This window comes from Periplaneta americana, chromosome 3, assembly GCF_040183065.1.
Source record: "Periplaneta americana isolate PAMFEO1 chromosome 3, P.americana_PAMFEO1_priV1, whole genome shotgun sequence".
Taxonomy (NCBI): Eukaryota; Metazoa; Arthropoda; class Insecta; order Blattodea; family Blattidae; genus Periplaneta; species Periplaneta americana.
The window spans coordinates 150,968,530-150,994,458 of record NC_091119.1 but is presented as its reverse complement, the minus strand read 5'-3'; the positions used below and the strand labels follow the sequence as shown (position 1 = coordinate 150,994,458).

At 38.0% G+C, this 25,929-nt stretch overlaps 1 protein-coding gene across 1 annotated transcript in view; it reads right to left on the bottom strand.

Moving 5' to 3' along the window:
- The window catches only part of LOC138696641 (transmembrane protein 62-like), a 33,056-nt gene extending 15,453 nt beyond the window's left edge, over window positions 1-17,603 (bottom strand). The window contains exons 1-4 of the mRNA XM_069821849.1: window positions 17,088-17,603; window positions 13,468-13,579; window positions 5,826-5,963; window positions 3,226-3,685 (exon numbers count right to left, since the gene is read on the bottom strand). Coding sequence (XP_069677950.1) covers window positions 3,226-3,685; window positions 5,826-5,963; window positions 13,468-13,579; window positions 17,088-17,303 — 926 coding nt within the window. The 5' untranslated portion in view covers window positions 17,304-17,603. The remainder of the gene's footprint in view (window positions 1-3,225; window positions 3,686-5,825; window positions 5,964-13,467; window positions 13,580-17,087) is intronic.
- Window positions 17,604-25,929: the final 8,326 nt, after the last annotated feature.

The following is a 25,929-nucleotide window of genomic DNA, read 5'->3' as shown; positions in this document are numbered from 1 at the left end:
GCCAGCAATGTATGCAATGGAAGGGAAAAGGAACTGACCACTCTATTCCATTATCTCTTGGCTTAGTTTCCTCATGAGTGATGCCTTATTGGCGTCACTTATGAAGTCCCAACCAGTCTTCAGACTGCTTAAACATAAAGAGTGATTGCTAATGAAGAGTCTGTATAGCAACTTATTTATAATTATAGGAAGAATATATACTGTTACTTACAAATGGCTTTTAAGGAACCCAAAGGTTCATTGCCGCCCTCACATAAGCAAGCCATCGGTCCCTATCCTGTGCAAGATTAATCCAGTCTCTATCATCATATCCCACCTCCCTCAAATCCATTTTAATATTATCCTCCCATCTACGTCTCGGCCTCCCTAAAGGTCTTTTTCCCTCCGGTCTCCCAACTAACACTCTATATGCATTTCTGGATTCGCCCATATGTGCTACATGCCCTGCCCATCTCAAACGTCTGGATTTAATGTTCCTAATTATGTCAGGTGAAGAATACAATGCGTGCAGTTCTGCGTTGTGTAACTTTCTCCATTCTCCTGTAACTTCATCCCACTTAGCCCCAAATATTTTCCTAAACACCTTATTCTCAAACACCCTTAAATTATGTTCCTCTCTCAGAGTGAGAGTCCAAGTTTCACAACCATACAGAAGAACCGGTAATATAACTGTTTTATAAATTCTAACTTTCAGATTTTTGGACAGCAGACTGGATGATAAGAGCTTCTCAACCGAATAATAACACGCATTTCCCATATTTATTCTGCGTTTAATTTCCTCCTGAGTGTTATTTATATTTGTTACTGTTGCTCCAAGATATTTGAATTTTTCCACCTCTTCGAAGGATAAATCTCCAATTTTTATATTTCCATTTCGTACAATATTCTGGTCACGAAACATAATCATATACTTTGTCTTTTCGGGATTTACTTCCAAACCGATCGCTTTACTTGCTTCAAGTAAAATTTCAGTGTTTTCCCTAATCGTTTGTAGATTTTCTCCTAACATATTTACGTCATCCGCATAGACAAGAAGCTGATGTAACCCATTCAATTCCAAACCCTGCCTGTTATCCTGAACTTTCCTAATGGCATATTCTAGCGCGAAGTTAAAAAGTAAAGGTGATAGTGCATCTCCCTGCTTTAGCCCGCAGTGAATTGGAAAAACATCAGATAGAAACTGACCTATACGGACTCTGCTGTATGTTTCACTGAGACACATTTTAATTAATCGAACTAGTTTCTTGGGAATACCAAATTCAATAAGAATATCATATAATACTTCCCTCTTAGAATATATATTGTATATTAAAAAATTTACAAATAAAATTAAGATGAAATTGACTTCGCTTTTTATCTTGTGTAAGTGCGAAATATAAAAAATAATATTATTTTTGCTAGATAACAAGTACCCAAATAGAGAAATACGTAATTTGTACAAAATAGAAACTATAAAATCCATCACAGAGTTTGTGTGATAGATAGATGCAAAATAATTTTTAAGATTCGTAAAGATTGCTAATAAGAACTGACGAAGCTAAACGATGATTCCAAGAACAGTAATTTTATCTCCAATTTAAAATTGTGTCTGACCAGAGAAATTCTACAGGTTGCTAAAAAAAAATTCTTCCTACAACTTAATCACAGCTGCTAAAAATCAAAGTTAATCTATGCTTGAATCGCTATAACATTCCATCTATATAATATTGTAACTTTTTTATTCTCACTTTTATCACCACACACACGTCAACAATGTGACTTTTATTCCTTAACAATTCACCCTACAACAATGGGTATTCCATTCAACACAGCAACATAATAGTCGTTATTGCACTCCACACGACGACAATGACAATAAACGTGTATTATTGAGAAGAACAACAATGTACTCCTAATTTCAATTAATGTTCACAAAGCACTATGTGCAGAACAAAACTGTCAGTTCTCAATTCACAGTTCGCTTGCCTTGGCTAGTTCTTCTAGCTCACTGTTCAAGTTCACTGCACATCGAACTCAGGTCTTCCGGACGCGTCGCCCTCGCCTGGACGCTGCCACAATTACAGACTCACTGAAGTTCACTGCCCATCGAACTCAAATCCTCCAGATACGTTGCACTCGCCTGGATGCTGCCACAGTTATGGATTCACTCAAGTTCACCGCACGTCGAACTCAAGGCCTCCAGATACGTTGCACTCGCCTGGATACTGCCACAGTTACGGACTCACTCAAGTTCACTGCACGGCGAACTCAGGTCCACCTTGCTCACTGCTGTCCAAGACTTGAAGGCTGACTGGAGACTGAAGACTAACCCAAGACTGCTTCTCGCTTTTATTTATTAAACTGTAACATCTGGAATCTTCGATTCTCGTGGCTTTCTGAACCTTCGAGAGGAATACGCTTCTAGATGTTTCCCCTCCTCTCTCCACTCCATGCTGTCACTGTAGTTCTTTCCCTTCGCTTCGTACCGTGCTACAGCACCTACCGAAGCTCGAGTTTCCATTTCCCCGCGCCTTCCTTCTCGCTAGATGCGTGCGCAACTCCCTGACGCGATCAGAATCTTCCAACATGGCTCCACTAGCTCCCTCCTTAGGACTGTACATCCCGGACAGTCCCTTGGTAAGCTGCTAGATGGTCCAATGTTTGGGTCCTCCAACTGTTCCCTCCTTATGATGGCGTCATCCCATCCTGAGCTTGGCTGGGGGCGGTGTTTGCTCGGACTGCGTGGGCGCCATCTCGCTCTTCTACTTAGTTCTCCAAGGTGAGTCTGCTGGCCATGGGTTGGTCTTCGGCGTCCATCAGGAGCACTTTATCCTGACTAAAATGGAGTATACGGCGCCAGACGTCCACCATCGCATCAAAGAACCATATGGCGTCGAGTCCCAGGACGTCTTGAGTGATGTTGGCGACGAACACCCACATCTCCATTCTCTTCTTTCCCATGCATACTATTAGCTAGGTCTGAGCATACAAATCTCTATCTAATGGCGAACATGGTGATCACTCAAATGCCAAGGATGACTTCCAGGAAATTTTGTTATATTAGAATTTTGCTGCACTGTTATTAACGGAATATAATGTAGTACTCGAAAATAAAGATGATATTATTATTCTTCTAGTATTGGACTTGCCTGAAACTAATTAGCTATCTATTAAGTGTGTCATTCATAAAAATGACAATGTTTGCTACCAAATTTATAATAAAAGAAAGCAACTCTTAGTACTTACAGCCGGTTGTCCTTCCAGTCCCCCAGTTCTAACTCCAGAAAGCCTGCTTGCTGGAGTGTGTACATATTGGGGACTGTGCCTCCCAATGTGTGGTAGTGCCCGCACACGTACACAACAGATTCAGGATACTTCCCAATCAGTGTTCTCACACCACCTGGTCCAAAAGCAAGGATACATGAGGTGGGATAATGCCCGAACCAGATGTTGTAGTTGCTGCCTTTTCTCTTGGCATCATCTGACAACTTCCTGATGTGTTCCATTTCTGCGCGTGACAGGACACCCACAAAGTTAAATGGACGCCTTGGTCCAGGTTCGAGACAGGCATCCATGGCTATGAAGGAGTACAGCTCCCCAGCTCTTCTCACCTGATACATGTATGACTTTGGGTGCATCTGTCCTTGAATAGAATAATTACGGTAATAGTTTTCTTTTGATGTCAAGCTCGGAACATTGAAGTTATCTGTAACAAATATATTATTTGTCAAGGTCAAATGGGCAAAATATAACGCAAAAATTGCGTAGTTCAAGTTTAGTGGGGTAATGCACCAAAGCAATTGAAGATAGAAAGTTAAATTTTGACAGATTATTTTGGGATGTTCTACAAACGATGTAAAACTATCACAGTGTTGCTTAAATGCAGTACACATTTTCATGTCATGGCATAAGTAACCACATTTATAGTGTTAATTTATTTCTGTAGCAAGTGCAGGATGACCAATTATGATTTTTTTTTTTCCAAAATCAAGTTATATAGCCTACAGCCATTTTAAATACAATGTTGTATTTTAACCCAAAGAAAACCGTAGAAGTTTAAAAATACACTGAATTTAAGTGTTTATTTTTACAAAAAAAAAAGTAGTTAATAATAATTGGATATTAGTTAAAATAAAGATCTAAGTTAAAAATGGCACATTTATGTTCTTTAACCTTTAAGCTATATTTTGGTATAACGTAAGGAAGATGAAGTTACTTGTAAAATAAAGAACAAAATGTGAAACAATACGAACATAAAAACACCGAAAATATAAGAACTATTCATTAATTAAAACATGATGATGATGATGATGATGATGATGATGATGATGATGATGATGATGATGATGATGATGATGATATTTGGATATTCAAATTACCAGTACTGTTAAGTAGTACTCATGCCCCAAATGTTTCGTCATATTTCCCCCAACAAGATAAAAACTCGGAGCAAGTGTAATCCACGCCTAGAAACATGCTTACTGCACAACATTTAACTTTCCACATTCAGTGTACCATATTTCACCTAAGTAGTACCAAAATATAGAAGATAAAAATGTCATGTCTCGTTCTCTCAGTAACAAATCTGAAACTATAATCTAAAGCTACATTTTACATCTGGTGTCACACTAACCCCAGTGTCAAAACTTATCCCATTTCACATTACATGCTGTTTAAGTCAAACACTTTTGAAAATCTTAAAATACAACTCTTAAGCAATCTCCTGCTGTGACTGAGTGGTCAGACTTTCAGCCTGTGACGTAGGCAGCTCGAGTTCGAGTCCCTGTCAGGCCTGGGATTTTTCATTGAAAATTGCATAGTGACACTTGTGGCGGACATGGTCGCAGTTGGGGTTTTTCTCGGGATTCTCCCATTTCCTCACATTACGTATTTACATAATTCCCTCAATATTTCCATTCCATAGCATTCCCCAAATGCTTGCTGGTGACACACGAAGGGGGCTGGCCTGCTCTAAACCTAAGTATGCAGCAAACCTCAGTGTAGTTAGTGTGAGTTTGGGAATATGCTGGATTGGTACAATAGATCTTGAAAGGTGGCAGTGCTGAGTGTAGTGGCCCCTCCCGGAATTCAATTCAATTCAAGCCCTTAAGAAAGTTCAGAAGCATTTCAAACTGAAAGAGGGTCTTCAGGACATTTAGGCTCACTATATATGACATTAGTGTTAGTTGGGAGACCGGAGGGAAAAAGACCTTTAGGGAGGCCGAGACGTAGATGGGAGGATAATATTAAAATGGATTTGAGGGAGGTGGGATATGATGATAGAGACTGGATTAATCTTGCACAGGATAGGGACCAATGGCGGGCTTATGTGAGGGCGGCAATGAACCTCTGGGTTCCTTAAAAGCCATTTGTAAGTAAGTAAGTAAGTAATATATGACATTAAAAATATTTTAACATTTAGGTATATAAAACTCGAAAATAAGTAAAAAAACGGAATCATGTTACACAACAATGTTTTTTGAACGATTATTTAATAACGCTGTATCAGTAACGCAGTTTAATGCGTCAGTAGAATTGGTGATAGTAAAATGTGTTTGGCAAGATGAGTCTCAGGATTCGTCTTTTGGATTATCTTACATATGCTTTGGTTGGGAAAACCCTCGGAGAAAAACACAACCAGCTAATTGGCCCAAACGGAATTCACACTCATAGCTCTCTGATCACGAGTAATAATAAAATAGATGTTCATCCAAAATTGTGACTGCGATAGGATACGTTTTGCACATGAAAAACTTCAGTTAACAATAAAATAACAGCTGCTATAAAATTATTACCAGAGAGAGAGAGAGCGAGAGAGAAAGAGCGTGCGTGCGTGATCTCCTTACCGTGGTTCCCTCGGATGTCAAGCCATACTGTCTTTTCTGTCACTCTGCATGCTTGTAGCACATTCTTATACAATTCCCATTCCTGGACATACTGTCGAGATCCCATATTATCTTCAGACTTTGCATCTGTTAAATCACCTACAAAATAAAATCAAGGTTACTCATACAAAAACCATATTTTTTACACAAGTGTTATCATTATTTGTTGTAAAATTATATAAAACTTCCATAAAAACATTCACATCAAATAACTGTAAGGTAGAATTGCTTGTAATAGAAATTAACTTACATGTTACTTATAATCAAATTTTCACACAAATAGAGTAGCCTACTGGTGTAATTTTCAGAAGGCGTAAGAACGAGATTTCGTCAGAGAAATTACTTTCGATCACATATAAGCTTATTAAGATTCATATGAAAGTTAACGAACTGTTTACTTGTTAATGAGGAAGGTGGATAATATGAAATTCACAACAATAACAATTTAGCATTTCCGCTTATATTATGATACGTAAAATTCATAAATAACTTTATATTTAATTTAATACGCGTTTTAATTCAAACTTAAGAGTGCTAATTACCTAAACTTAATATGACACAAGCAAAATGAAAGCAACTGACTCATAAACGTATAATTTCATTCTTAATTTTATTAGAACTACAATTTTAAACCTAAATGTAACTCTTCAGTTGCAATATTATTTCTATCTCCAGCTGCGTAGGCTATGCGCACTACATTAAACATTATATTTGCTCCTAAATATAATATGAATTCTTTATTTCTGGTCGTGAAAACATAAAAGAAAGTAAACTTATAAATCACTGAGTTGATAGTTCTCGAATCTGGAAATTGTTCGAAATGGCCAAGTCTATGAAACAATAATAATTACAATAATGATAAATCTGTAGTGCTCGGGAAAAGTGGCACAAGTCAAAAATGTTAATTTTACAGGAGAAGGAAAAAAACTCTTCACACTGGTTTATGTCGATTTGATTTTCTTCTGTATGAATTAGTGTAATGGGAGAAATACTTATGCCTCTTTTTCCAAGCGAGCAGATGTTCCGTAAGTTGTCAATAAATTATTAAAAAAAATGTTTGTGGAAACTGACTTATGCCACTTTTCCCAAGCACTGCAGAAATATAATACACGATACAATATATTTATAACAATGTTTTGGATGATTTATTATTATTATTATTATTATTATTATTATTATCATCATCATCATCATCATAATCAACATCGATTTAAGGCACAAAGCAGCAACATGGAACGTATTGACGTAACTGTATTCGATATTTTAATGATGGGAAGGACGTAACACGTTAAATGAGTTTTTGCACGATCGCGTTTTTTGTTGTATTTACAGCTATTGTTGCTAGGCCTTGAAAGTTAGAATTTCCACACAGAAACTTGTTGCTAGGGAAACCATTCTTCATAACATACAACTGTACTTAAATAGACCATTATAATATAGTTTTCCGAATGCTTTGGAATAATATTGCTCTAAATTTTCCGTGCAAAATATATTGTATCTGCAATTTTAAAAATATGATCGTGCAAAAAATGTTGTACAATACACATTTTTGAAGTGTGTTACAAAATCTCGCTCTGCTCGTTTTCCAAACTTTTCCTCGATTTTGTAAAAACCACTTTCCAAAGTGAGCTGAAAGATTCCAATCTGAAATGTAAAAACTATACCAAAAATTACAATGGCGAAGCGACATGTTAGACGTAGTTTCCCAGGCTCTCTTTTGTTTGTTTTTAATGAAGTCCTGCCAGAATGATGTGTCAACATATAACAGAAAGAAACCCTTTTTTCTTCGAAGCTGTGTCTCAAAAGCATGTTGTCAACCTGGTTGGCGAGTTGGTATAGCGCTGGCCTTCTATGCCCAAGGTTGCGGGTTCGATCCCGGGCCAGATCGATGGCATTTAAGTGTGCTTAAATGCGACAGGCTCATGTCAGTAGATTTACTGGCATGTAAAAGAACTCCTACGGGACAAAATTCCGGCACATCCGGCGACGCTGATATAACCTCTGCAGTTGCGAGCGTCGTTAAATAAAACATAACATCAAAAGCATGTTCTATAAAACGTGAAAACTAATAATGGATAATTCCTTAGCTCATCAGTAATTAGCGGCTCAAATGACTTCATGAACAGTGCAAGAACCTGTGAGATTTTTGTAGTAGATAATGTGGTTATAAAGCAATTTTTTATGAATATATTTGAGTTTCTTCCGCCATTCTCATTCCACCATTGATCCAGAATCGTTGTCAACTTTTAGTTTAAAAGGGCCCTTAAGTAGAACTATAACTTAATCACAAGCAGACCGTGTGACTCGGGGCTCTAATACGATGATGCAAGTTACCGGTGCTCTGAAGATGTTAGTATGACGTAAGCCCTCCCCTCTCTCCAGCAGAGTAGACTGCTGAGCATCGAACGCTAGACAGTCAGAGTGACATGCCTTTTATATTATCAGCACATTACAATGAAGTCACACGAGTCGTTCATGCATTAAATGGTAAAGATTCAGCTGCTATTATAATGGAAAAATCCCTGATTTCAGAAAATATGTCATAAATGCATAAAAACCAGTTATGGAAACTTGCCACAGTTATAAAGCAACTGGAAACGCCTGGTCTACATATGTCCGAGAGTATTAAAATAATTGAGAAAGTATCGGAAACATTATGAAAGCACCGCAAAGACCATATACTGATAAGGTGCAAGACAAATTCCACAATGTTATACATTAAAAAAATAGTTGCTATGTTGTGCGATTTGGTGATTAAAGAGAACAAAATCGTAAATGACAATGCGGGACTTTTCGCCTCTTGCCATGTCGAAAGAAGCTTCTCGCAGTATAAAAATTGTCTAATTGATAAATGCACAAGTTGTTCTTTTGACAATCTACTTATGTACACAGTCTTAAAAAAACGTCCCAGAGAAGAGGCAGTGCGCATGATCAGACATACAACGACGGAACAAAACTAATTGTATTATCTCAACTAGTCCTTCTCTTGTGAACCAGGTCGCTCGTAGTTGTACATTGTAATACCGTACCTTATTGTGAAGAATATGACATTGACGGAAGGGATCTATTTTTCCGAAAACATTTTTCCGAATGCCAAAGTTTCGAACGCGATTTAATTCCGAATTCCATTTTTCCGAATACGACTTTCTGAAGTCAATTTTTTTCGAATGCTATTATTTTCAGTTCCGAATACGATTTCGAAAATATGACAATTTTTACAGAATACAAGATTTATTTCAGAAAATATTATGATAATTTTTACAGATTACAATAAATAGTCTATATTTCAGACATGTAATTGCATAAATGTCATTAGAGGGTAAACTTATGTCCAAGTTTGAATAATTTCAAGGAAAAATTGTTCCGGGGCCGGGTATCGATCCCTTGAAATTATTCAAACCTGCTTTATAGGGAGCTACTACCTGAAAGCCAGATTTGCATAATATATTCGTTACTGAAGGTGCATTAACTGGAAGCCACAATTTAAGTCACACAGAATTTGTGTGCACTCAAAGTTGGATTCTGGCATCTTGTCAGCCCATTTGAGTTGTGTGGATATAAAAGGAGAAATTGTGACGGTGTCGTGTATAGTTCCTGGGATAACTCAGTCGGTAGAGCATTCGTGCGCTAAGCGAAGGGTCCCGGGATCGATACCCGGCTCCGGAACAATTTTTCCTTGAAATTATTCAAACCTGCTTTACAGGGAGCTACTACCTGAAAGCCAGATTTGCATGATGTCCAAGTGTCCGAGCATGCGCCTTTCCTGGTCTTTGTACGTTTGGTACTGTGCTACAATTCCCGTAATCCTCGCCTGCAGATTCCTCTACTGTTTTGGCTACCCTCGTACAGCACGATCCATAAGAAATTCTCGGATAATGGTATCGGTGTCTCTTTTCTCTTTCTGGAATTCTGACAAAACTGTTTAGAAATTGGGATGGTGTTTACCAACAACCACTTGAAAACGATTGTGGAAAGCTTCACTTATATTGTTCGTCCGGTGCTCGTTACGTATTGTTGCGTCAAGTTGATTCCAATGGACAACGAGCTCCTCCCTCGAACTGGTCGTCCGGAAATATATGTCACCTGGAAATAGTCCAGAACTGGCTACATGTCATCGCCCGCAGCATCCCACAATTCTAGAAAACAGTCCTCAACATCAGCAGGAAGCACAAAAGCCAGCAAAAGCAACATAATATGAGTCTCATTTCTAATCGTGCAATCGTCGGGGCTATTTATTGTATTGGGTCTGTAGACCCTCTGCCTGTATTCTCCGGTACACTGCCTGTCCTAGATAGAAGAAGCAACCCGATACACTTGCCGGATATTGTTACACATGCGTTTCATAACAAAATTTCCATTTGTAACAGTCACAAATGTTTATTCTTGAAAACAGACTTTATTAAAAAAAAATTATTATTCTCCTCGGGTGAGAAAAATCCCAATAACTAAACAACCAACTATTAAAAAATTTGGTTTCGAAATAATTACATTCGGAAAGCAGAATTCGGAAATCTATATTCGGAAATTTGGTTTCGGATTTATGCATTTCGGGAAAAAGTACATTCGGAAAAATGTTGTTGACCAATGCTAAGGATCTTGGATTTCTTCCGTTCTCCTGCGGGCGTCCCAATAGTATTTGGTGAGCTGCAATGGTAAATCAGCATCTATTTTCTTTTTTACTAGGCATTGTAGCAAATGTTCTTTATCCATCATGGAGTTCTGATTTCTACAGAGGGTGCACTGTGGATGCTGGTAGATATTAATTCGATGTAGATGACAGGCGAGACAATCATGTCCGGTTGTTAAGCGAAATATAGCAACAGTCTTTTTTGCATGGTAAATCTTGGATGTTATTACTGTCTAGCAGAATGTTCCAAGGTTTGCTTTGCTTTTCTTAAGGAATTCTTGTTTACAAAAGGACTGGACTATGTTTGGAATACCGTACTGAATTCGAAAAAATGACCCTGAATTGACATTGACACAGCTAAGAAGACGAGGATCGTAGTAACTATAGGTACGTAAGTTCGAAACATGGTTAATGTATCGAGGCATTTCTTACATTCACACTTTACGTCTGTAGGGTGGTCCGTGTCTTGTATACCTCGGGATTCAATATACTCGCCACGGAACACTCGTCATACTTAACCTAGAAGATAAAAGCCCCGAGGCACCATTTGTTGAATTATCTTCTGAACGGATATAAACTGAAGGATATGCAACTTTTCCTAATTGATAAAAGAGACGACAGATGGACAATGATTGGGTTCCATAGCATAAACACACTTATATGCTGGTCAGAAAAAGCACATCTTCAGTACCAGTACCAGTTATAAAACTGGCCAGATAAGAAGACGAGAATTAGACGAACCCAATCATCCAACGAATGCGACGACTACAGCATCTATGGTCTGTCCCAGGAATCTGTGTAGTAGAAAGACGAAACAAGACTTCTGCGCAAGTGGTTTGTGGGAGGGCTAGGACCAATAACTGCTCTGGAGGAGACACTACTTGAACGAAACGAGCAATCGCTTGCAGAAGGGGATAATTTCTATCTGAACTCTACCTTCTACCACGAATATCTTACCCTTAGCGGACTCGAGCTGATGCTGCCCGCAATACACTCCAGCACAGATAGACTCCGCTCCCATATATGCGCGAAGTTGCTCCACAGATTCCTGGGACGGACCATAGTAGTTTGTTTAATCCGGGTTGGACTGTTTACAAAGATATACTACTACAGTGTAAACCTTCTATAGCGTTAAATTCTTATTTACGCACATACTGTATTCATATTTCAGTGATATTACTAGAATTTGTGTGCGGGATAGTAAGTCGAACTAAAAATGGGCGTGTGTGCGATTGCTATTGTGCTATTATTAAGGTTCATTCATTCATACCAAAAGTCGATTTTGTTAACATTAACACTTTAAAATTGGTAATACTGTAAATTTTACTAACGCATGATTGAGATTATAAATAAAGCATAAAATAATTATACGACAGTTGGTAGAGCAACCATGTTCAATCCCAGTTTCAATGTTTTGAGATAACTGACTATCTTCAACGCAGAGGAATACTATTTATACATAGTACGCTATCTTTCATTGGCGCCAACTTTTGAAAAATATTGGATGAGCTCAAACAATGACGTTATATTTACTTACCGGGCTCAAACACAAAAAAAATCTCATAATACTCCCTTCCGTGTACCAAGATATTAATTTTCATAATATGATGTGACTACGGATAATATATTATATAATATAGAATATTAAAAATAACAAAATTGAGGTCTAAGCACGATTTTGAGATGTATGTGATTAATACAATAAGGTACAAGGGATATTTACTTGTAGGTAACATTCTTTTGTATTTTCGACCAACAAATAAAAACTCCTCCTCCATACTAGTAACTACAGGTATACAACAAATATCCGCATTATCTTGTACGCAGCTGTTCTGGATAATTAGCTATAATTAAATAGAACGTTATAATTATGTAAATTTTTTACTTGAGGAATTGACTTCTTCTTAAAATAGAAATATACATAATAGAACGTGGACTCGTCATTAAATGTAGCATGACGTGTTGCAAATGTGTTTCTTCTGACTGCACTTCTCCCTATAAATAATTCATCACAAACATCTTCTCAATCAAACTTTTAAGCACTATTCTCAAGTGTGACTAGTGCTGACTAGTGATAGGAGAGACGAATAAAGTGCGCAGTAACAATGAATTCTTATTTATTAAAAAAATTGTTATTTCATTGATTTCAATACCTACGCAATCCGTCATATATCACAATAACAGATAATAATAATGATAATGATAATAATAATAATAATAATAATAATAATAATAATAATAAAAATAGTAATAGTAGTAGTACTAGTAATATAATGGCGTAACAGTCCAATGTCGGGCCCTAGGCCTAGCCTCCTCAATAATAATAATAATAATAATAATAATAATAATAATAATAATAATAGTAGCACCAGTAGTAATACAATACGTAACAGTCCAATGTCGGGCCCTAGCCTCCTCAATAATAATAATAATAATAATAATAATAATAGTAGTAGTAGTAGCACCAGTAGTAATACAATGACGTAACAGTCCAAAGTCGGGCCCTAGCCTCCTCGATAATAATAATAATAATAATAATAATAATAATAATAATAATAATAATAATAATAAGATAAATATTATTGGGTGACTCGAGCCCCATGAGCCCATTTAAGTTGGTGCCACTGATATCCTTCAATGTTTGGATATAGGCCCTAAAATGTGCATAGTAATGCTTTTGTATTTTTGTTTAATTTGCATGGGACATTTCTGAAATGAAAAAAGATTGTGTGTGTATTATAGGGTAGCTAGTCCATAAAATAAGACACACACAAACGTAAGTCTATAAAAATATTAGTTAGAAAACTTTAAACTAAAATAATATAAATACCGACACATAAATAATAAAATTTATATTTGTTACTTCGTACTTCAACACAGCGTCCCATATTTCCTTATGTACACTCCATTTCGCAATATTATTTTTATTAGACCTAATACTATTGTAATTTCAGAAGTAGTGGCAAAATAACATACCAGAGGCCAGCACTACTGTGGGTTTAATAGCATTCAGCGTCAGGTCACAGAATTCCTTTAGCTCCGACACACGAGTCTCATCGTGGAATATACTAATATGAATGTCAGAGATCTGTAAAGAGAGGATATTTTCACAAATTAACTCTACCGGGAAAGGAATTAGAACATTCAGTAGTATCTTAACTTTAAATATCCTACTTCATTTCATTCATACTAAAATTAGTTACACATTAATGTAGGCCTACATATCAACTTGAACCTCAACAGGTTTAATTAACAATGGTTTAATTGAACCTAATACATATCAACTTGAACCTCAACAGGTTTAATTAACAATGGTTTAATTGGACCTAATACATGAAAAAGAAGAAGAAGAAGAAGAAGAAGAAGAAGAAGAAGAAGAAGAAGTAGTAGTAGTAGTAGTAGTAGTAGTAGTAGTAGTAGTAGTAGTAGTAGTAGTAGAAGAAGAAGAAGATGATGATGATGATGATGATGATGATGATGATGATGATTCATTTACATAACATTCAGGACATCTCTCTTATTTTTTTCGACGGTATTTCACGGACATGATAAAAAATTGTTAACGCAGTGTATCTTGAATAGTTTTGGTTATTTCGTCAGCATCTGTCATTAAATAGTCTCGCAAACCGTACTGCCATATAAATGATTTCGATCGACGCCCAATAAAACGTAAAACTCGCTGTGCCTCTGGTCAGTGGCATTACGTTGGTACCCGCGAAGAGGGGAGTGGGGGGTGCTAAAGTTCTGACACTTATTTTGATTATATTGTGCCTATAAATTACCATGATCCGTTTGAAAAGACACAATCGCTATAAAAATTACATAAAAATGATACAAAAGTTATTTTAGTTCCAACGCGATGTTAAAAAACACAGGCTTTTGTGTTATTTTACGAACAAAATTAATTAGATTATCGCTCAGCAATGACTGAATAAATAAAATGCCGTTTACTTCAAGACAACGAGCGAAATATGTGTTGTGGCGTGTAAAATCTGAAGGTGTTTAACGTCGTTTTCACCGTAAGTAAGGCGTTAGGAGAGCTCTGATAAGTCGATAATATTATGGTATCGCTGATTTTCTCATGAATTTAACATAATGACATCAGCTGGTGTGTTCGTAGTAGGCCAATTACGTGATTTACGTGGCCTTCAAATTCTCCAGACCTGACGCCACCCGATTTCTTTGTTTGGGATTTTGTAACGAATTAAATATGAGCAGTGACCCACAGATATTGATGATCTCAAAATAAAAATTGTTTCAGCTTTTGAAAAAAAAATACCCCTGAGATGATAGATCAAACCTCGAAGGAATTAGCCTCACGATATGAATTGTGTTGTGTACGCAGTAGGTAGTGAGCAAGTTGAGATCTAATGTCAAAATTCCCATCCTTCTAGAATGTATGATTACTGAAAAATAAATAGCAACAGTTACATTGCATTTTATTTTATGCCTTCACAAACGGATCATTCTGTATGTGTACACACATTTGTACTATTTTATCACTCCTTACATTCTGAACTGATGCACAATAGACCTATACAAGGAAGAAGCGACATAAACATTTCCACTTGTTAATGAGTTAAGGACAGGGGTGTATTTCAGGCCTGGCGAAACCTGGAGGTGCCAGGGTACTATTTTACACACACGCACACACTTGTACTACTTTATCATTCCTTACATTCTAAACTGATGCATGATAGGCCTATACAGTGAATTCCGCTTAATAGGACCACGTTGGGTCCAAGCTGCGTAATAGGACCAAGCTTAGAGGGACAAATACAATATCTAACTCCGGTTAAGAGGACCAGCCGCATTATTGGACCAAAACGCATGGTCCCAACGTGGTCCTATTAAGCGGAATCCACTGTATAAGGAAGTCGAGACCTGGCGGCGCCAGGACACTTTTGTGATTTTCATATTGCGTCAAATTTTGCATTTTATAAAGTCATATTTTTTCAAATTCAAACAATTTCATAGTGAGGTCTACTCCGCAGACCGAACAACCTCTATATCTAGATTCGAACCTATGTATTTTCGTCTGACATTCAGTAAGTATTCCTGCGATGATGATGATGATGATGATGATGATGATGATGATGATGATGATGATGATGATGATGATGATGATGATAACCACCGGCATAGCTCAGTCGGCTAAGGCGCTTGCCTGCCGATCCGGAATTGCGCTCGGGCGCGGGTTCGATCCCCGCTTGGGTTGATCACCTGGTTGGGTTTTTCCGAGGTTTCCTCCAACCGTAAGACGAATGTCAGGTAATTTATGGCGAATCCTCGGCCTCATTTCGCCAAATACCATCTCGCTATCACCAATCCCATCGACGCTAAATGACCTAGTAATTGGTACAGTGTCGTTAAATAACAAGTAAAAAAATATTAAGGCGGTGGCGACGACGACGACGAAGACAACTACTACCCACACTACCGAAATCACACAGCCAGGGATTTTTTTTTTTTTCTTTTTAGAAATACAGCACTGGTTAAGAGGTCCCAGAAAACTAATGAGAAGAGAATTTTCCTTTATGTCACTGTTTCCTAATATACACAACTTAAAAGGATTAACGCCAATGTAATTTTACTGAAGGAATCTACTTAATTCTCGGTCGATTCTGTGTGAAACAATGAATGGAATTGCTACGAGGCGGGCTTTTCTCGGGAACTGCGGTTTCCCCCGCCGCTCTCACTTTATTAACTCATTACTTCATTAATACCATATGACCATCTTGCCGATTCTGACTGACTTCTGACATCTAAAAATGACCTTGAAGATGCTTATATTTATGCCTTTTTGTACATTGAACTTTATTGTATAAGCAACCTACGGTACAGCGGAGTTCGATCTCAGGCTCACTACCTTGACTGAAGTTCGCCTAGTTTCTCCAGAGAAATGTTAAGATAGTAGATCTATATCATATGATGTAGATCATGATCCTGTCCTTTCAAACTCACAATTCTTCAATTTATAATTATCCAATTATTTCTTTAACACTGAATAAGCTGTAGTTGAGCACGTCGTTAAACATGTAGGCTATATTATACCGCATATTATTGCTATAAAATGAGAAGTGAATGGGCATTTCCAAAATGTAAGTTTTATAAACCATAAATTACAACAGAAGTATGCTTATTTGCGAAACAACGCAGTAGGCCTATTTAATAAAATAGATAATTAGGCGCTTTAACGTTGGATCTATAGAAGCATAATTGATCATTGAAGGAGTAAAACCGCGGATTTTAAACCATGACTGACATCAACTCCTCTTTCATCTCACCGTTCTTTTACCACCACTAAACTGGTTTGACATCACGACCACCAGTGCGTGAAATGAAAAGAAGGGGTGTACACCTAACACCTACACCTCGGGAAGAATCTGGAAACGAACGGGTCGCCCGAACATGATAGGCTATCGCACCGGCTATGTATCACGAAGATAAAATTAACTTCGCGTGTCGGCAGTAGCATATACCCTTTGCGTGACGACAGAAATATGAACTTTTACACCGGCAGTGAAATGATGTATTCAAACGTCCTTCACACAAATATGATCGATTTCTTATTACATAGCAATGATTAAACAAACCTGCATGAACCACATAATATGTTCAGGTGAATTTCCCAATGTGAAATTCTTTCCTTCTCTTTGTTCCGTGTTCATTTCTGTTTCTTCTGTACGTCTTGAATGATACGTCACTTCCATGTTGTCTCCCACAGAAATTAAATTTGATATATTGGCGACAAAAACAGACAGCATAAGCACAAAAACAAGAAAGATGATCGCTGTTTTTGAAATTGGCATTTTGCTGTAAATAATATATATCTAATTTCTTATTCGACCTGCTTATATTCGTACTATACATGTTCAGCATTTCTCGATGCAAGATTTAATATTTCAAGAAAAGTCTCTTGATATAACCCAAATATTGAACATTTTCTTAGATACGGAAGGAAATCAGGGAACACAACTTCACACCTCCAATTACTGTCTCGTTATTCTAACCTCACACGAACACAATATGACGAAAAATGTGTAATGTTTATGCAATTTGCAGCACCTGTAGTGCCTGCAGTGGCATCGTTGCGAACTATAAACAAATTATCTTATCGTTGTCTATTAAGTTGGCATCACCTCAAAATGTACGTGCTGCCAACTTCACTCCATAGATTGACCCAGGAGTTAGAAAGAGAAGACTACCTTTCTAACTCGTTGGATTGACCACAGTCTTCTTTATATTGTGGACTGACAGTATACAGCCAAAACTAAAAACATTGTCAAATTAGCCATGCTCGTGGAAGGGGGTACTGCAGGTCAGTCCCGTCAGGCTTAGGCACGAATCGGAGTCACGTGATTATCATGGTCTAGTCATGGCCATATTGACAAACACCTAATATAAATTCATGTTCAAAGTTCTAAAAAACAAAGGAATTACTATATTAAACTCATGTTAAACGTGCATTTATATACTTGTTCAATGTTGGCCATGTCATGACTAAGAATGTGACGTCGCGCCGTTAGCCACGCGTCAATACTGAACGAAAGTGTGGTCTGTTATATTATTCTGCTAACGATGCGAAGGAACTATAAACGTAACAAAGTATTATTAAACGTGACTTTGCTGGAATTAATGTTTTCATTTCCGAATCGTATCAAGATAGTAGTTATAAAATATTATGATACGCAAGAAAGGATGTCACTCATGATCTTTATGACAATCAATAAAAAAAACAATTGTTTATTAATTTTACATGGTGAGATTCTAAATTTAATTCAGTTACAGATAAATAGTCCCGTGGCGTCGCGGTCTAAGACATCTCGCCTAGGACTCGCGTTACGGAATGCGCGCTGGTTCGAGTCCTCATGGGGGAAGAAATTTTCTCATGAAATTTCGTTCAGTGTCCCACCCAGCATCGTGATGCACTTGGGGAGCTACGATAGGTAGTGAAAATCCGGTTTCGCAAACCAGCTATAATGGTTGGGGGATCATCGTGCTAACCACACGATACCTCCATTCTGGTTGGATGATCGTTCACCTCTGCTTCGGCATGTGGACGTGAGGCCAGCAGCCGGCGGGTCGGTCTTGGCTCTGCATAGGGCTGTAGCGCCATGGATTTACTTTTACAGATAAATTACGGAAAGAATTGTAAGCATCAATGCAAGCCGATGACGTGAGTTTGATTAACGTTTTGCTCTTTTTAGCAATTGTGTTAAAAAGTGCGATTTTTGTAGGAATTAAAAATACCTCTTCTGATTAGATTACATAATATTACGTTTTTCCACTACCTCCTCCCTCAAAGGAGATTCTTGTTTCCTTCTAGACGAACAAAATTTGTATTTCATGTAACCATACGCAACTTGCCATACGAATGACTCCCTGAAACTTGTTACACGCAATCTCCAGTTTGTACCAGGTTATGTGTAATTGCCTGGTACACGTAGGCCTATAAGTAAGACCGCTGACGACGAAGCACAACTACTTAGAAACGGCGGTGTAGCATGTTTAATGTACATTATCTTTATTGTAACTATTTTAACAGTTTGAAGTTTTAAAGTTTTATCATAATTCATAATTTTACTGCTGGAATTACATTGTACAGTACCAAAATTGTTTAATTATTGAAAATAAGAAAAGACAATTTATTTGCCCAAACTTCACCATGCACGCATTCGTTTTAAATTTTCAAGGCTACCCCATGACACGTTTTAAATGTTGATAGTAAATTAGTATTTCTTTTCCTTAAGCATTAATTAGAATTAACTTCTTTTCGGCATAAAGAATATGTTTATAAAATAACCATTTAAGCTTGTAAATAGCTATTAGGCATATTCTAGCTTCCTATCCTAGATGCTTAACATGCCACTACACTGAGAATTTTCGTGCTCAGAGTGTAATTCTACATACTCTATAGAACGCAAAAAAAAAAAAAAAAGTCAAAGTAGCTACATTTACACCCAGAGGTTGCGAAGTAGTTGGGTAAGCAGTTTGTGAGCTGGAAGTCAATACGTCTTTGTACGAAGTACAATCTATTCTAGTAATGCCGCCACGTTTTTTCCTTACAGCCAGTACTTCATCCCCCTCCCGCTGCTATGCTAGTAAGTTGTATAATAGCCATTCCTATGAACAGTGACATGCCGCTGCACCTCTGAAATATTGACACACAACGCAAGCCAGTTCTAATTGTGTAGCTACTACTCTAGCATGAACACAACTGAAAACCGGAATTCAAAATACAGGCGAGTCAACCCGCACGTGCACGGTAGGGGTGGGGGTAGAAGGTTCAGTTTTCGTTGTAAGACTAAGAAACGAGACGGCAATAATGGACTCCAGTGTACAATTGATGAGAAAATCTAACATTTTTACATAACACAACGTCTTCGCTATATGTTCACATACCAATGCGTACATGTGCTGCCATCTGTCGAGTGTTGCGTCATGTATTTGTAAATAAGCGACGAGCGTTACCTGATAATCAACTAGCGTTATCTGCATATAACTGGATAACATAGGAAGTATGACGTCAGTGGACAAGTCCATATACTAAAGGGGAGTCATCTGAAAATGTAAGAGTTCATTATTTATTTGCAAAGGAATAAACAAAAATATATTAATTTAATCAATGACCATTGTTTTGTCATGGACACAAGACAGTAAAAAAAAAAAAAAAAAAAAACGAACTTAAAGACAATAAAATGTTTCATTCATTCATTCAGTCATTCATTCATTCATTCATTCATTCATTCATTCATTCATTCATTCATTCATAGTTTTTTTTCCCCAGGGCAGGTCTTTTGCTGCAAATTCATTCTCAATTGTTCCCTATTTTCTGCCCTCCTTTTAATCGCCGCATACGATCCATATAATTAATGTTATCTATTATCCAGTATCTTCTTCCCCGAACTTTTATTCCTTTTAATCTCCACATACGATCCATATAACTTAATGTTATTTTATCATCCGGTATCTTCTTCCCCGAAGTTTTATTCCGTTCACCATTCCTTTCAGTGCATCCTTCAGTAGGCAGTTTCTTCTTAGTCAGTGACTCAGCGAATTTATTTTTCTCTTCCTGATCAGTTTCAGCATTATTCTTTCTTCACTCACTCTTTCTAGCACAGCTTCATTTCTTATTCTGTCGGTCCATTTCACACGTCCCATTCATCTCCATATCCACATTTGAAGTGCTTCTATTCGCTTTTCTTCACTTTGTCGTAATCACCATGTTTTTGTCCCATACAGTGCCACACTTCACACAAAACACTTCAGTCTCTCTTCCTTAGTTTTTTCTCTCCCCCCCCCCCCAGAGGGGAGCAGAAATTCTCCCTTTTCTCCTTTGCCATTGCTATCCTTCTGACTTCGTGGCAGCAGTTCATGTTACTGCTTGTAGTAATCCCAAGTATATGTAGCACTCCTGCGGTGTGGAAGTGGTCAGACCTTCAGTCTGTCACGTAGGCGGTCTGGGTTCGAGTCCCGGTCAGGCCTGGGATTTTTCATTGGAAGATCCGGTCGGCCTCGGTAGCGTAGTCGGTATAGCGCTGGCCTTTTGTGCTCGAGGTTGCGGGTTCGATCCCGGCCCAGGTCGATGGCATTTAAGTGTGCTTTAAGTCCTGCGGGACAAAATTCCGGCACACCGGCGACGCTGATATAACCTCTGCAGTTGCGAGCGTCGTTAAATGAACCACAATTTAAAAAAAAAAAAAATTGGAAGATCCATAGTGGCGGACAAAGTCGCAGTTGGAGTTTTTCTCGGGGTTCTACCGTTTTCCCATATTAGGCATCTATATCATTTCGTCATCATTCCATAGGATTCCCCGAACGCCTGCTGACGACGCACGGAGGGGCTCACCTAGGAATGAATGGAGTTGCCTGCTCGAAACCTGGATACGCAGCGAGCCTTAGTGTAGTCAGTCGGTGTGGGTTTGGGAATGTGTCTAGCTTGAGGGTTAATGCAATAGTTCGTGAAAGGTCGCAGTGCTGGGTCGTAGTGTCCCCCTCCCGAAATTCCATTCCATTCCAAGTAGCCTATACGATGCTGTTCACTTGCTCGACTACCTCATTTCGAATTCGCACGTTTACCTTATTTATTTTTCTTCCGATAACCATGGTCTTCGTCTTGTTTGCATCGATCTTCATCCCTTACTGCTCACAGCTGTCATTTAGCTCCAGTAGCAATATCCCTTAGTATAATCTCCACTTTTGCTAACAACGCCATTTTGTTTACAAAAGAAAACCTCAATCATATTCTTAATAACAAAAGAGAAAATACAATAGAAATATTACATTAGAAAAAAAAACATCTCTAATGAAAAGAAAATATAGAAGAATAATACAAAGACGTATGGATACGGTATAGTATTCAAGCAATCATCGAGATTATGTAATTCTACTGTCCCGCTCTTTTATAACTAAGAGTGCACTAGATGGGATATGGGAAGAAACAGTCTTATAAATCATAATGAGCAGAAAATCCCCGCATATTAATTTTTTAGTCCAAACATTTATTTTTGTTCAAGCATTAGTCCTACTTCAAAGCCTAAGCTACATAACGAATAAGAATATAAACAAATATAGGAAATCCGTCTTAGGAAACCGTTTATTCCCATTATTTGTTTATAATGGTAAGTCAAATATATTATAAAATTGTAAACTTGCATAAAAAATATTTATGAACATCAAGATGTGGGATAAACATTAGGCCTACATACATTTTAGCATGAAATAAAAATTAAAATCGGTTCAAATTCGGCAGCTCTACACAATGTTCGTACAGATGATATCAGCGTTGTCTTCTAATAAAAATGACTGAGACATACGGATAGAAACAAGACAGCCTGAACTTTAACCCGCAGTTTTGGACATGTTCCCTTACGTATAAATAACCTCTTGCGACAAAAGGAAGAAGCTGGCATCACCGGAAACAGGTGCGACTAGTACGACTAACGCCATGATTAATTGCAGAGCAGTACACGGCTACTTAAACTCAGATTAATAAGAGCGTAAAGTTCCTCAGTCGGGAGATGAAAGATTATAAACCTTGAATATCTGGGAAACGGGTGAATCACATCCCGTCATAACATGAAATGTTATAAACTATAATCTGACAACGAATTTCGGCTTAATTGAAAATAAATAAGCCGTATTAAGGTCATAATAAAAATAACAGATGTATATTTGGAAAAGATCTAACGTTTCCTTATCCAAAATCAGTTTCATACAATTATTATTACTCAGAGATGTATTGCGTTATTTTAAGAGAGCAACCATTGCTTACAAGCAAACAATCTGATGTGGGCATATAAAATAGTTACATTTTTTTCCTTCCACCGTGTTAATAATGTCAAAAGAAGTGCTTATGCAAATTTTGGCCACTCGACCGCAATTACAAGGGCGTCCAAAAAGTGATTTACCCTGTGGCCGTTTACAGAAAAAAAGCACAATTGCATGGAAAGATTTATTGAAACATACAGCAATTGTTCCGCTACTTGTCAGCATATCCCTCACTGGAATTGAGACATTTGTCATACCATGGGATCAATTTTTGTATCCCTGTGTCGTAGAAGTCAGCCACCTGGAATCGGAACCAGCGTTTGACAGCCGTCTGCACCTCTCTGTCCATTCCATGATGTGACAAATGTCTCAATTTCGGTGGGGAATATGTTGGAAAATAGCTCAACAATTGCTGTGTCTGTTCCATAAATTTTTCCAATGAAATAGTGTTTTCTTTCTGTTAACGGCCCCTGGCGAACTTTTTTTACGGCCCTCGTAATTGCGGTCGTGTGGCCGACATTTATGTAAGCACTTCTTTTGACATTAACATGGTGAAATAAAAAAAATTAACTTTTTTATCTGCCCTCATCAGAATGTTTGCTTGTTAAACCTCCTCTCATACTGTGCGCGTAGTTATGGTCCGTCCCAGAAATCTGTGGAGTAGAACACAGATAACACACAGAAAGAGAAGTAGGAGTAGAAACAACTCTTGAGTAGAAAGACGAGACAAGACCTCTGCACAAGTGGTATGTGGGAGGACTAGAACCAATTACAGTGACACTATGAATACATACAGGAAGCAGGTAAGATAGGTAATATGTTTGTTTTCATATACCTTAGATCTTATTTAAAGAAGTTGCGTGTCAATAATTGTAAATACATGAGTATTAGGTTACAATTTCGTATTAGCTCCATAAGAGCCTTCATCACAATCTAGTATATACAGTCACGAAGCTTGAGTTGTGAGGGTGCTAGGAACAATAGACTGTGCCAGTACTATTTCGCATTGTCTGTAATGAGGCGATGTTAGCGATCCTAGTGGTTAGCAACTATCTATGGATGCATATTTACTACGTATTGAGCTTTGTGACTATATACTAGACTGTGCCTTCATTGTGTTTGGAATCTTAATGGGGGCGAGTGGGCGTGCCCAACTCCAATGGCCACACTGTAATTACAGAGTTACTGTAGGACCAATGACTGCTCTGGGGGAGGCATTGCTTGAACGGGACGAGCAATCGCTTGCAGGAGAGGATAATTTCTATCTGAACTCTACTCTACCTTCTACCACGAGTATCTTACCCCTTAGCGAACTCGAGTGATGCTGCCCGCAATACACTCCGTCACAGATAGACTCCGCTCCCATATGTGCGAAGTTACTCCAGAGGTTCCTGGGACGAACCACAGATCACCACAACAGATACTAGACCAATATAAAAATAGCTGCCAAAAACTAACTATAAAGTTGTGAAAACTTAATTCGAATATTGCGTTAAGAAACAACGGCGTTGAATTTCCATCTTGTGTGAATCACTACTTTGTTACATGACTTACGTGACATACGGGATTAAGACGTTGAGATGCTCTCAACGCCCCGCGCCAGCTGAGTGAGTAGCCTACTGTCTACTCAAGGTCGGAGGCTATTCAATTTTCGATAATATTTTATTCAAGATTCAACTTCACAACCTTGCATTTAGTATGGACAGATATAATTCTGTCTATCTACTGTAAATACTTTACAATATGCGATGTTTGAGGGAAGGTTTCGATATGAGCTCATCAAACTCTGGCAAATACAGTGTTGAAAAAAGCGACCACATTTTCTCCGTACACTTGGGTCTTCTCTGTCTTTCTCATTAGGTCTACACATCTCATTTTAAGCCTGCTCATGGATATAAATTATTAAAATAATCAAGATGCAAGACAAGCAACTCAGTGAGACCAAGTGCTGAGTGGTTCGAATGAGGATAAAAATAATTTTACGTATGGTATTCTCTATCTAGGATTCTATCACCCACCCCCATCAGAAATCTTAATTCGCACCCTGCTCAAAATACTCTTATTTAAGCCTAGCTGCCAAAGTGTGTCAATTTTCTATCTGAAATTTTGTCGATTCCTTAGTTTCCCGTATTTTCTTAAAAAAAGTTGGCAACGTTAGCAATTGCTAATGCGCAGCTTTTAATTTTACGTACTTTGAACGTACTATCGTGAATTAGAATTCCTAGGGCGTGAATGTTTTTTTTTCGTCCATGTCTTTGCGTTGTTCTAGGTTGTGGGCCGACAGGGGTATTTGTCTTGGCTTTACGAGGGCTGGATCCGGGACGAGTCCGTACGCTTTAGGCACGCTCATTGTACGCTCAATGCGATGATTGATTGTTCAAGTCCGACAGTTGGTCTGGATGCCATTCGTGAATCCGACACTGATACATGGGTCATCCTGCCTCAGCCCCTTAATAGAGCCAAGTCCCATTTTGAGACGAGTAACCTGATAAGCCTCGGGAGTCCGGAGTCCGGAGTCCCAAGCCCTTCCTATATCAGCATTAGAAACCCGTATTACCACCAGGACTTCACTCCAGTCTATTTTTACTATTGCAGATAGATGAAATGAGAGGGAGGTGGGATGTGTTGGTGGAATTATCAAGAGGGAATCGGAGCCTACTCCGAGGAAAACCTTCTGGAATATCTGCTTTTCCAACACAAATTCCATCACGATTTTGCCGGGGATCGAACTCGGGCCACCTGGATGGAAGGTTGCGCTAACACTTGAGACAAGGGTGTAAGTCTCGACACATATGCAACATTGTAGTATTTTTATTCAATTTGACTCTTTTTTTTTTTTTTTTTGTATGCTCATCTTTCACTTGTCAATATCTTTCCCGTTTAAAGCTATTGTCAATCATTCATCTTTGAAATACCGTACATTTAATTAATATGTGTGGTGGAATAAATGTTCATGCAGCATGTCAAAATTGCAGGCAGCAGAACCAATCTCGAATATTTCATTACAGTTTATGTAAGTTCAATGTACCAACATTTTACAGTACAATGAACGCCTCTTGCATTTATTAGCCTCGCTCTGTCGACTGGGCCCAGGCCTATTTAAAATAAGATTTCCTTTTGCGTTACTGGTGAGGCGATCATCTACCGCACCATATGTAGACTGAC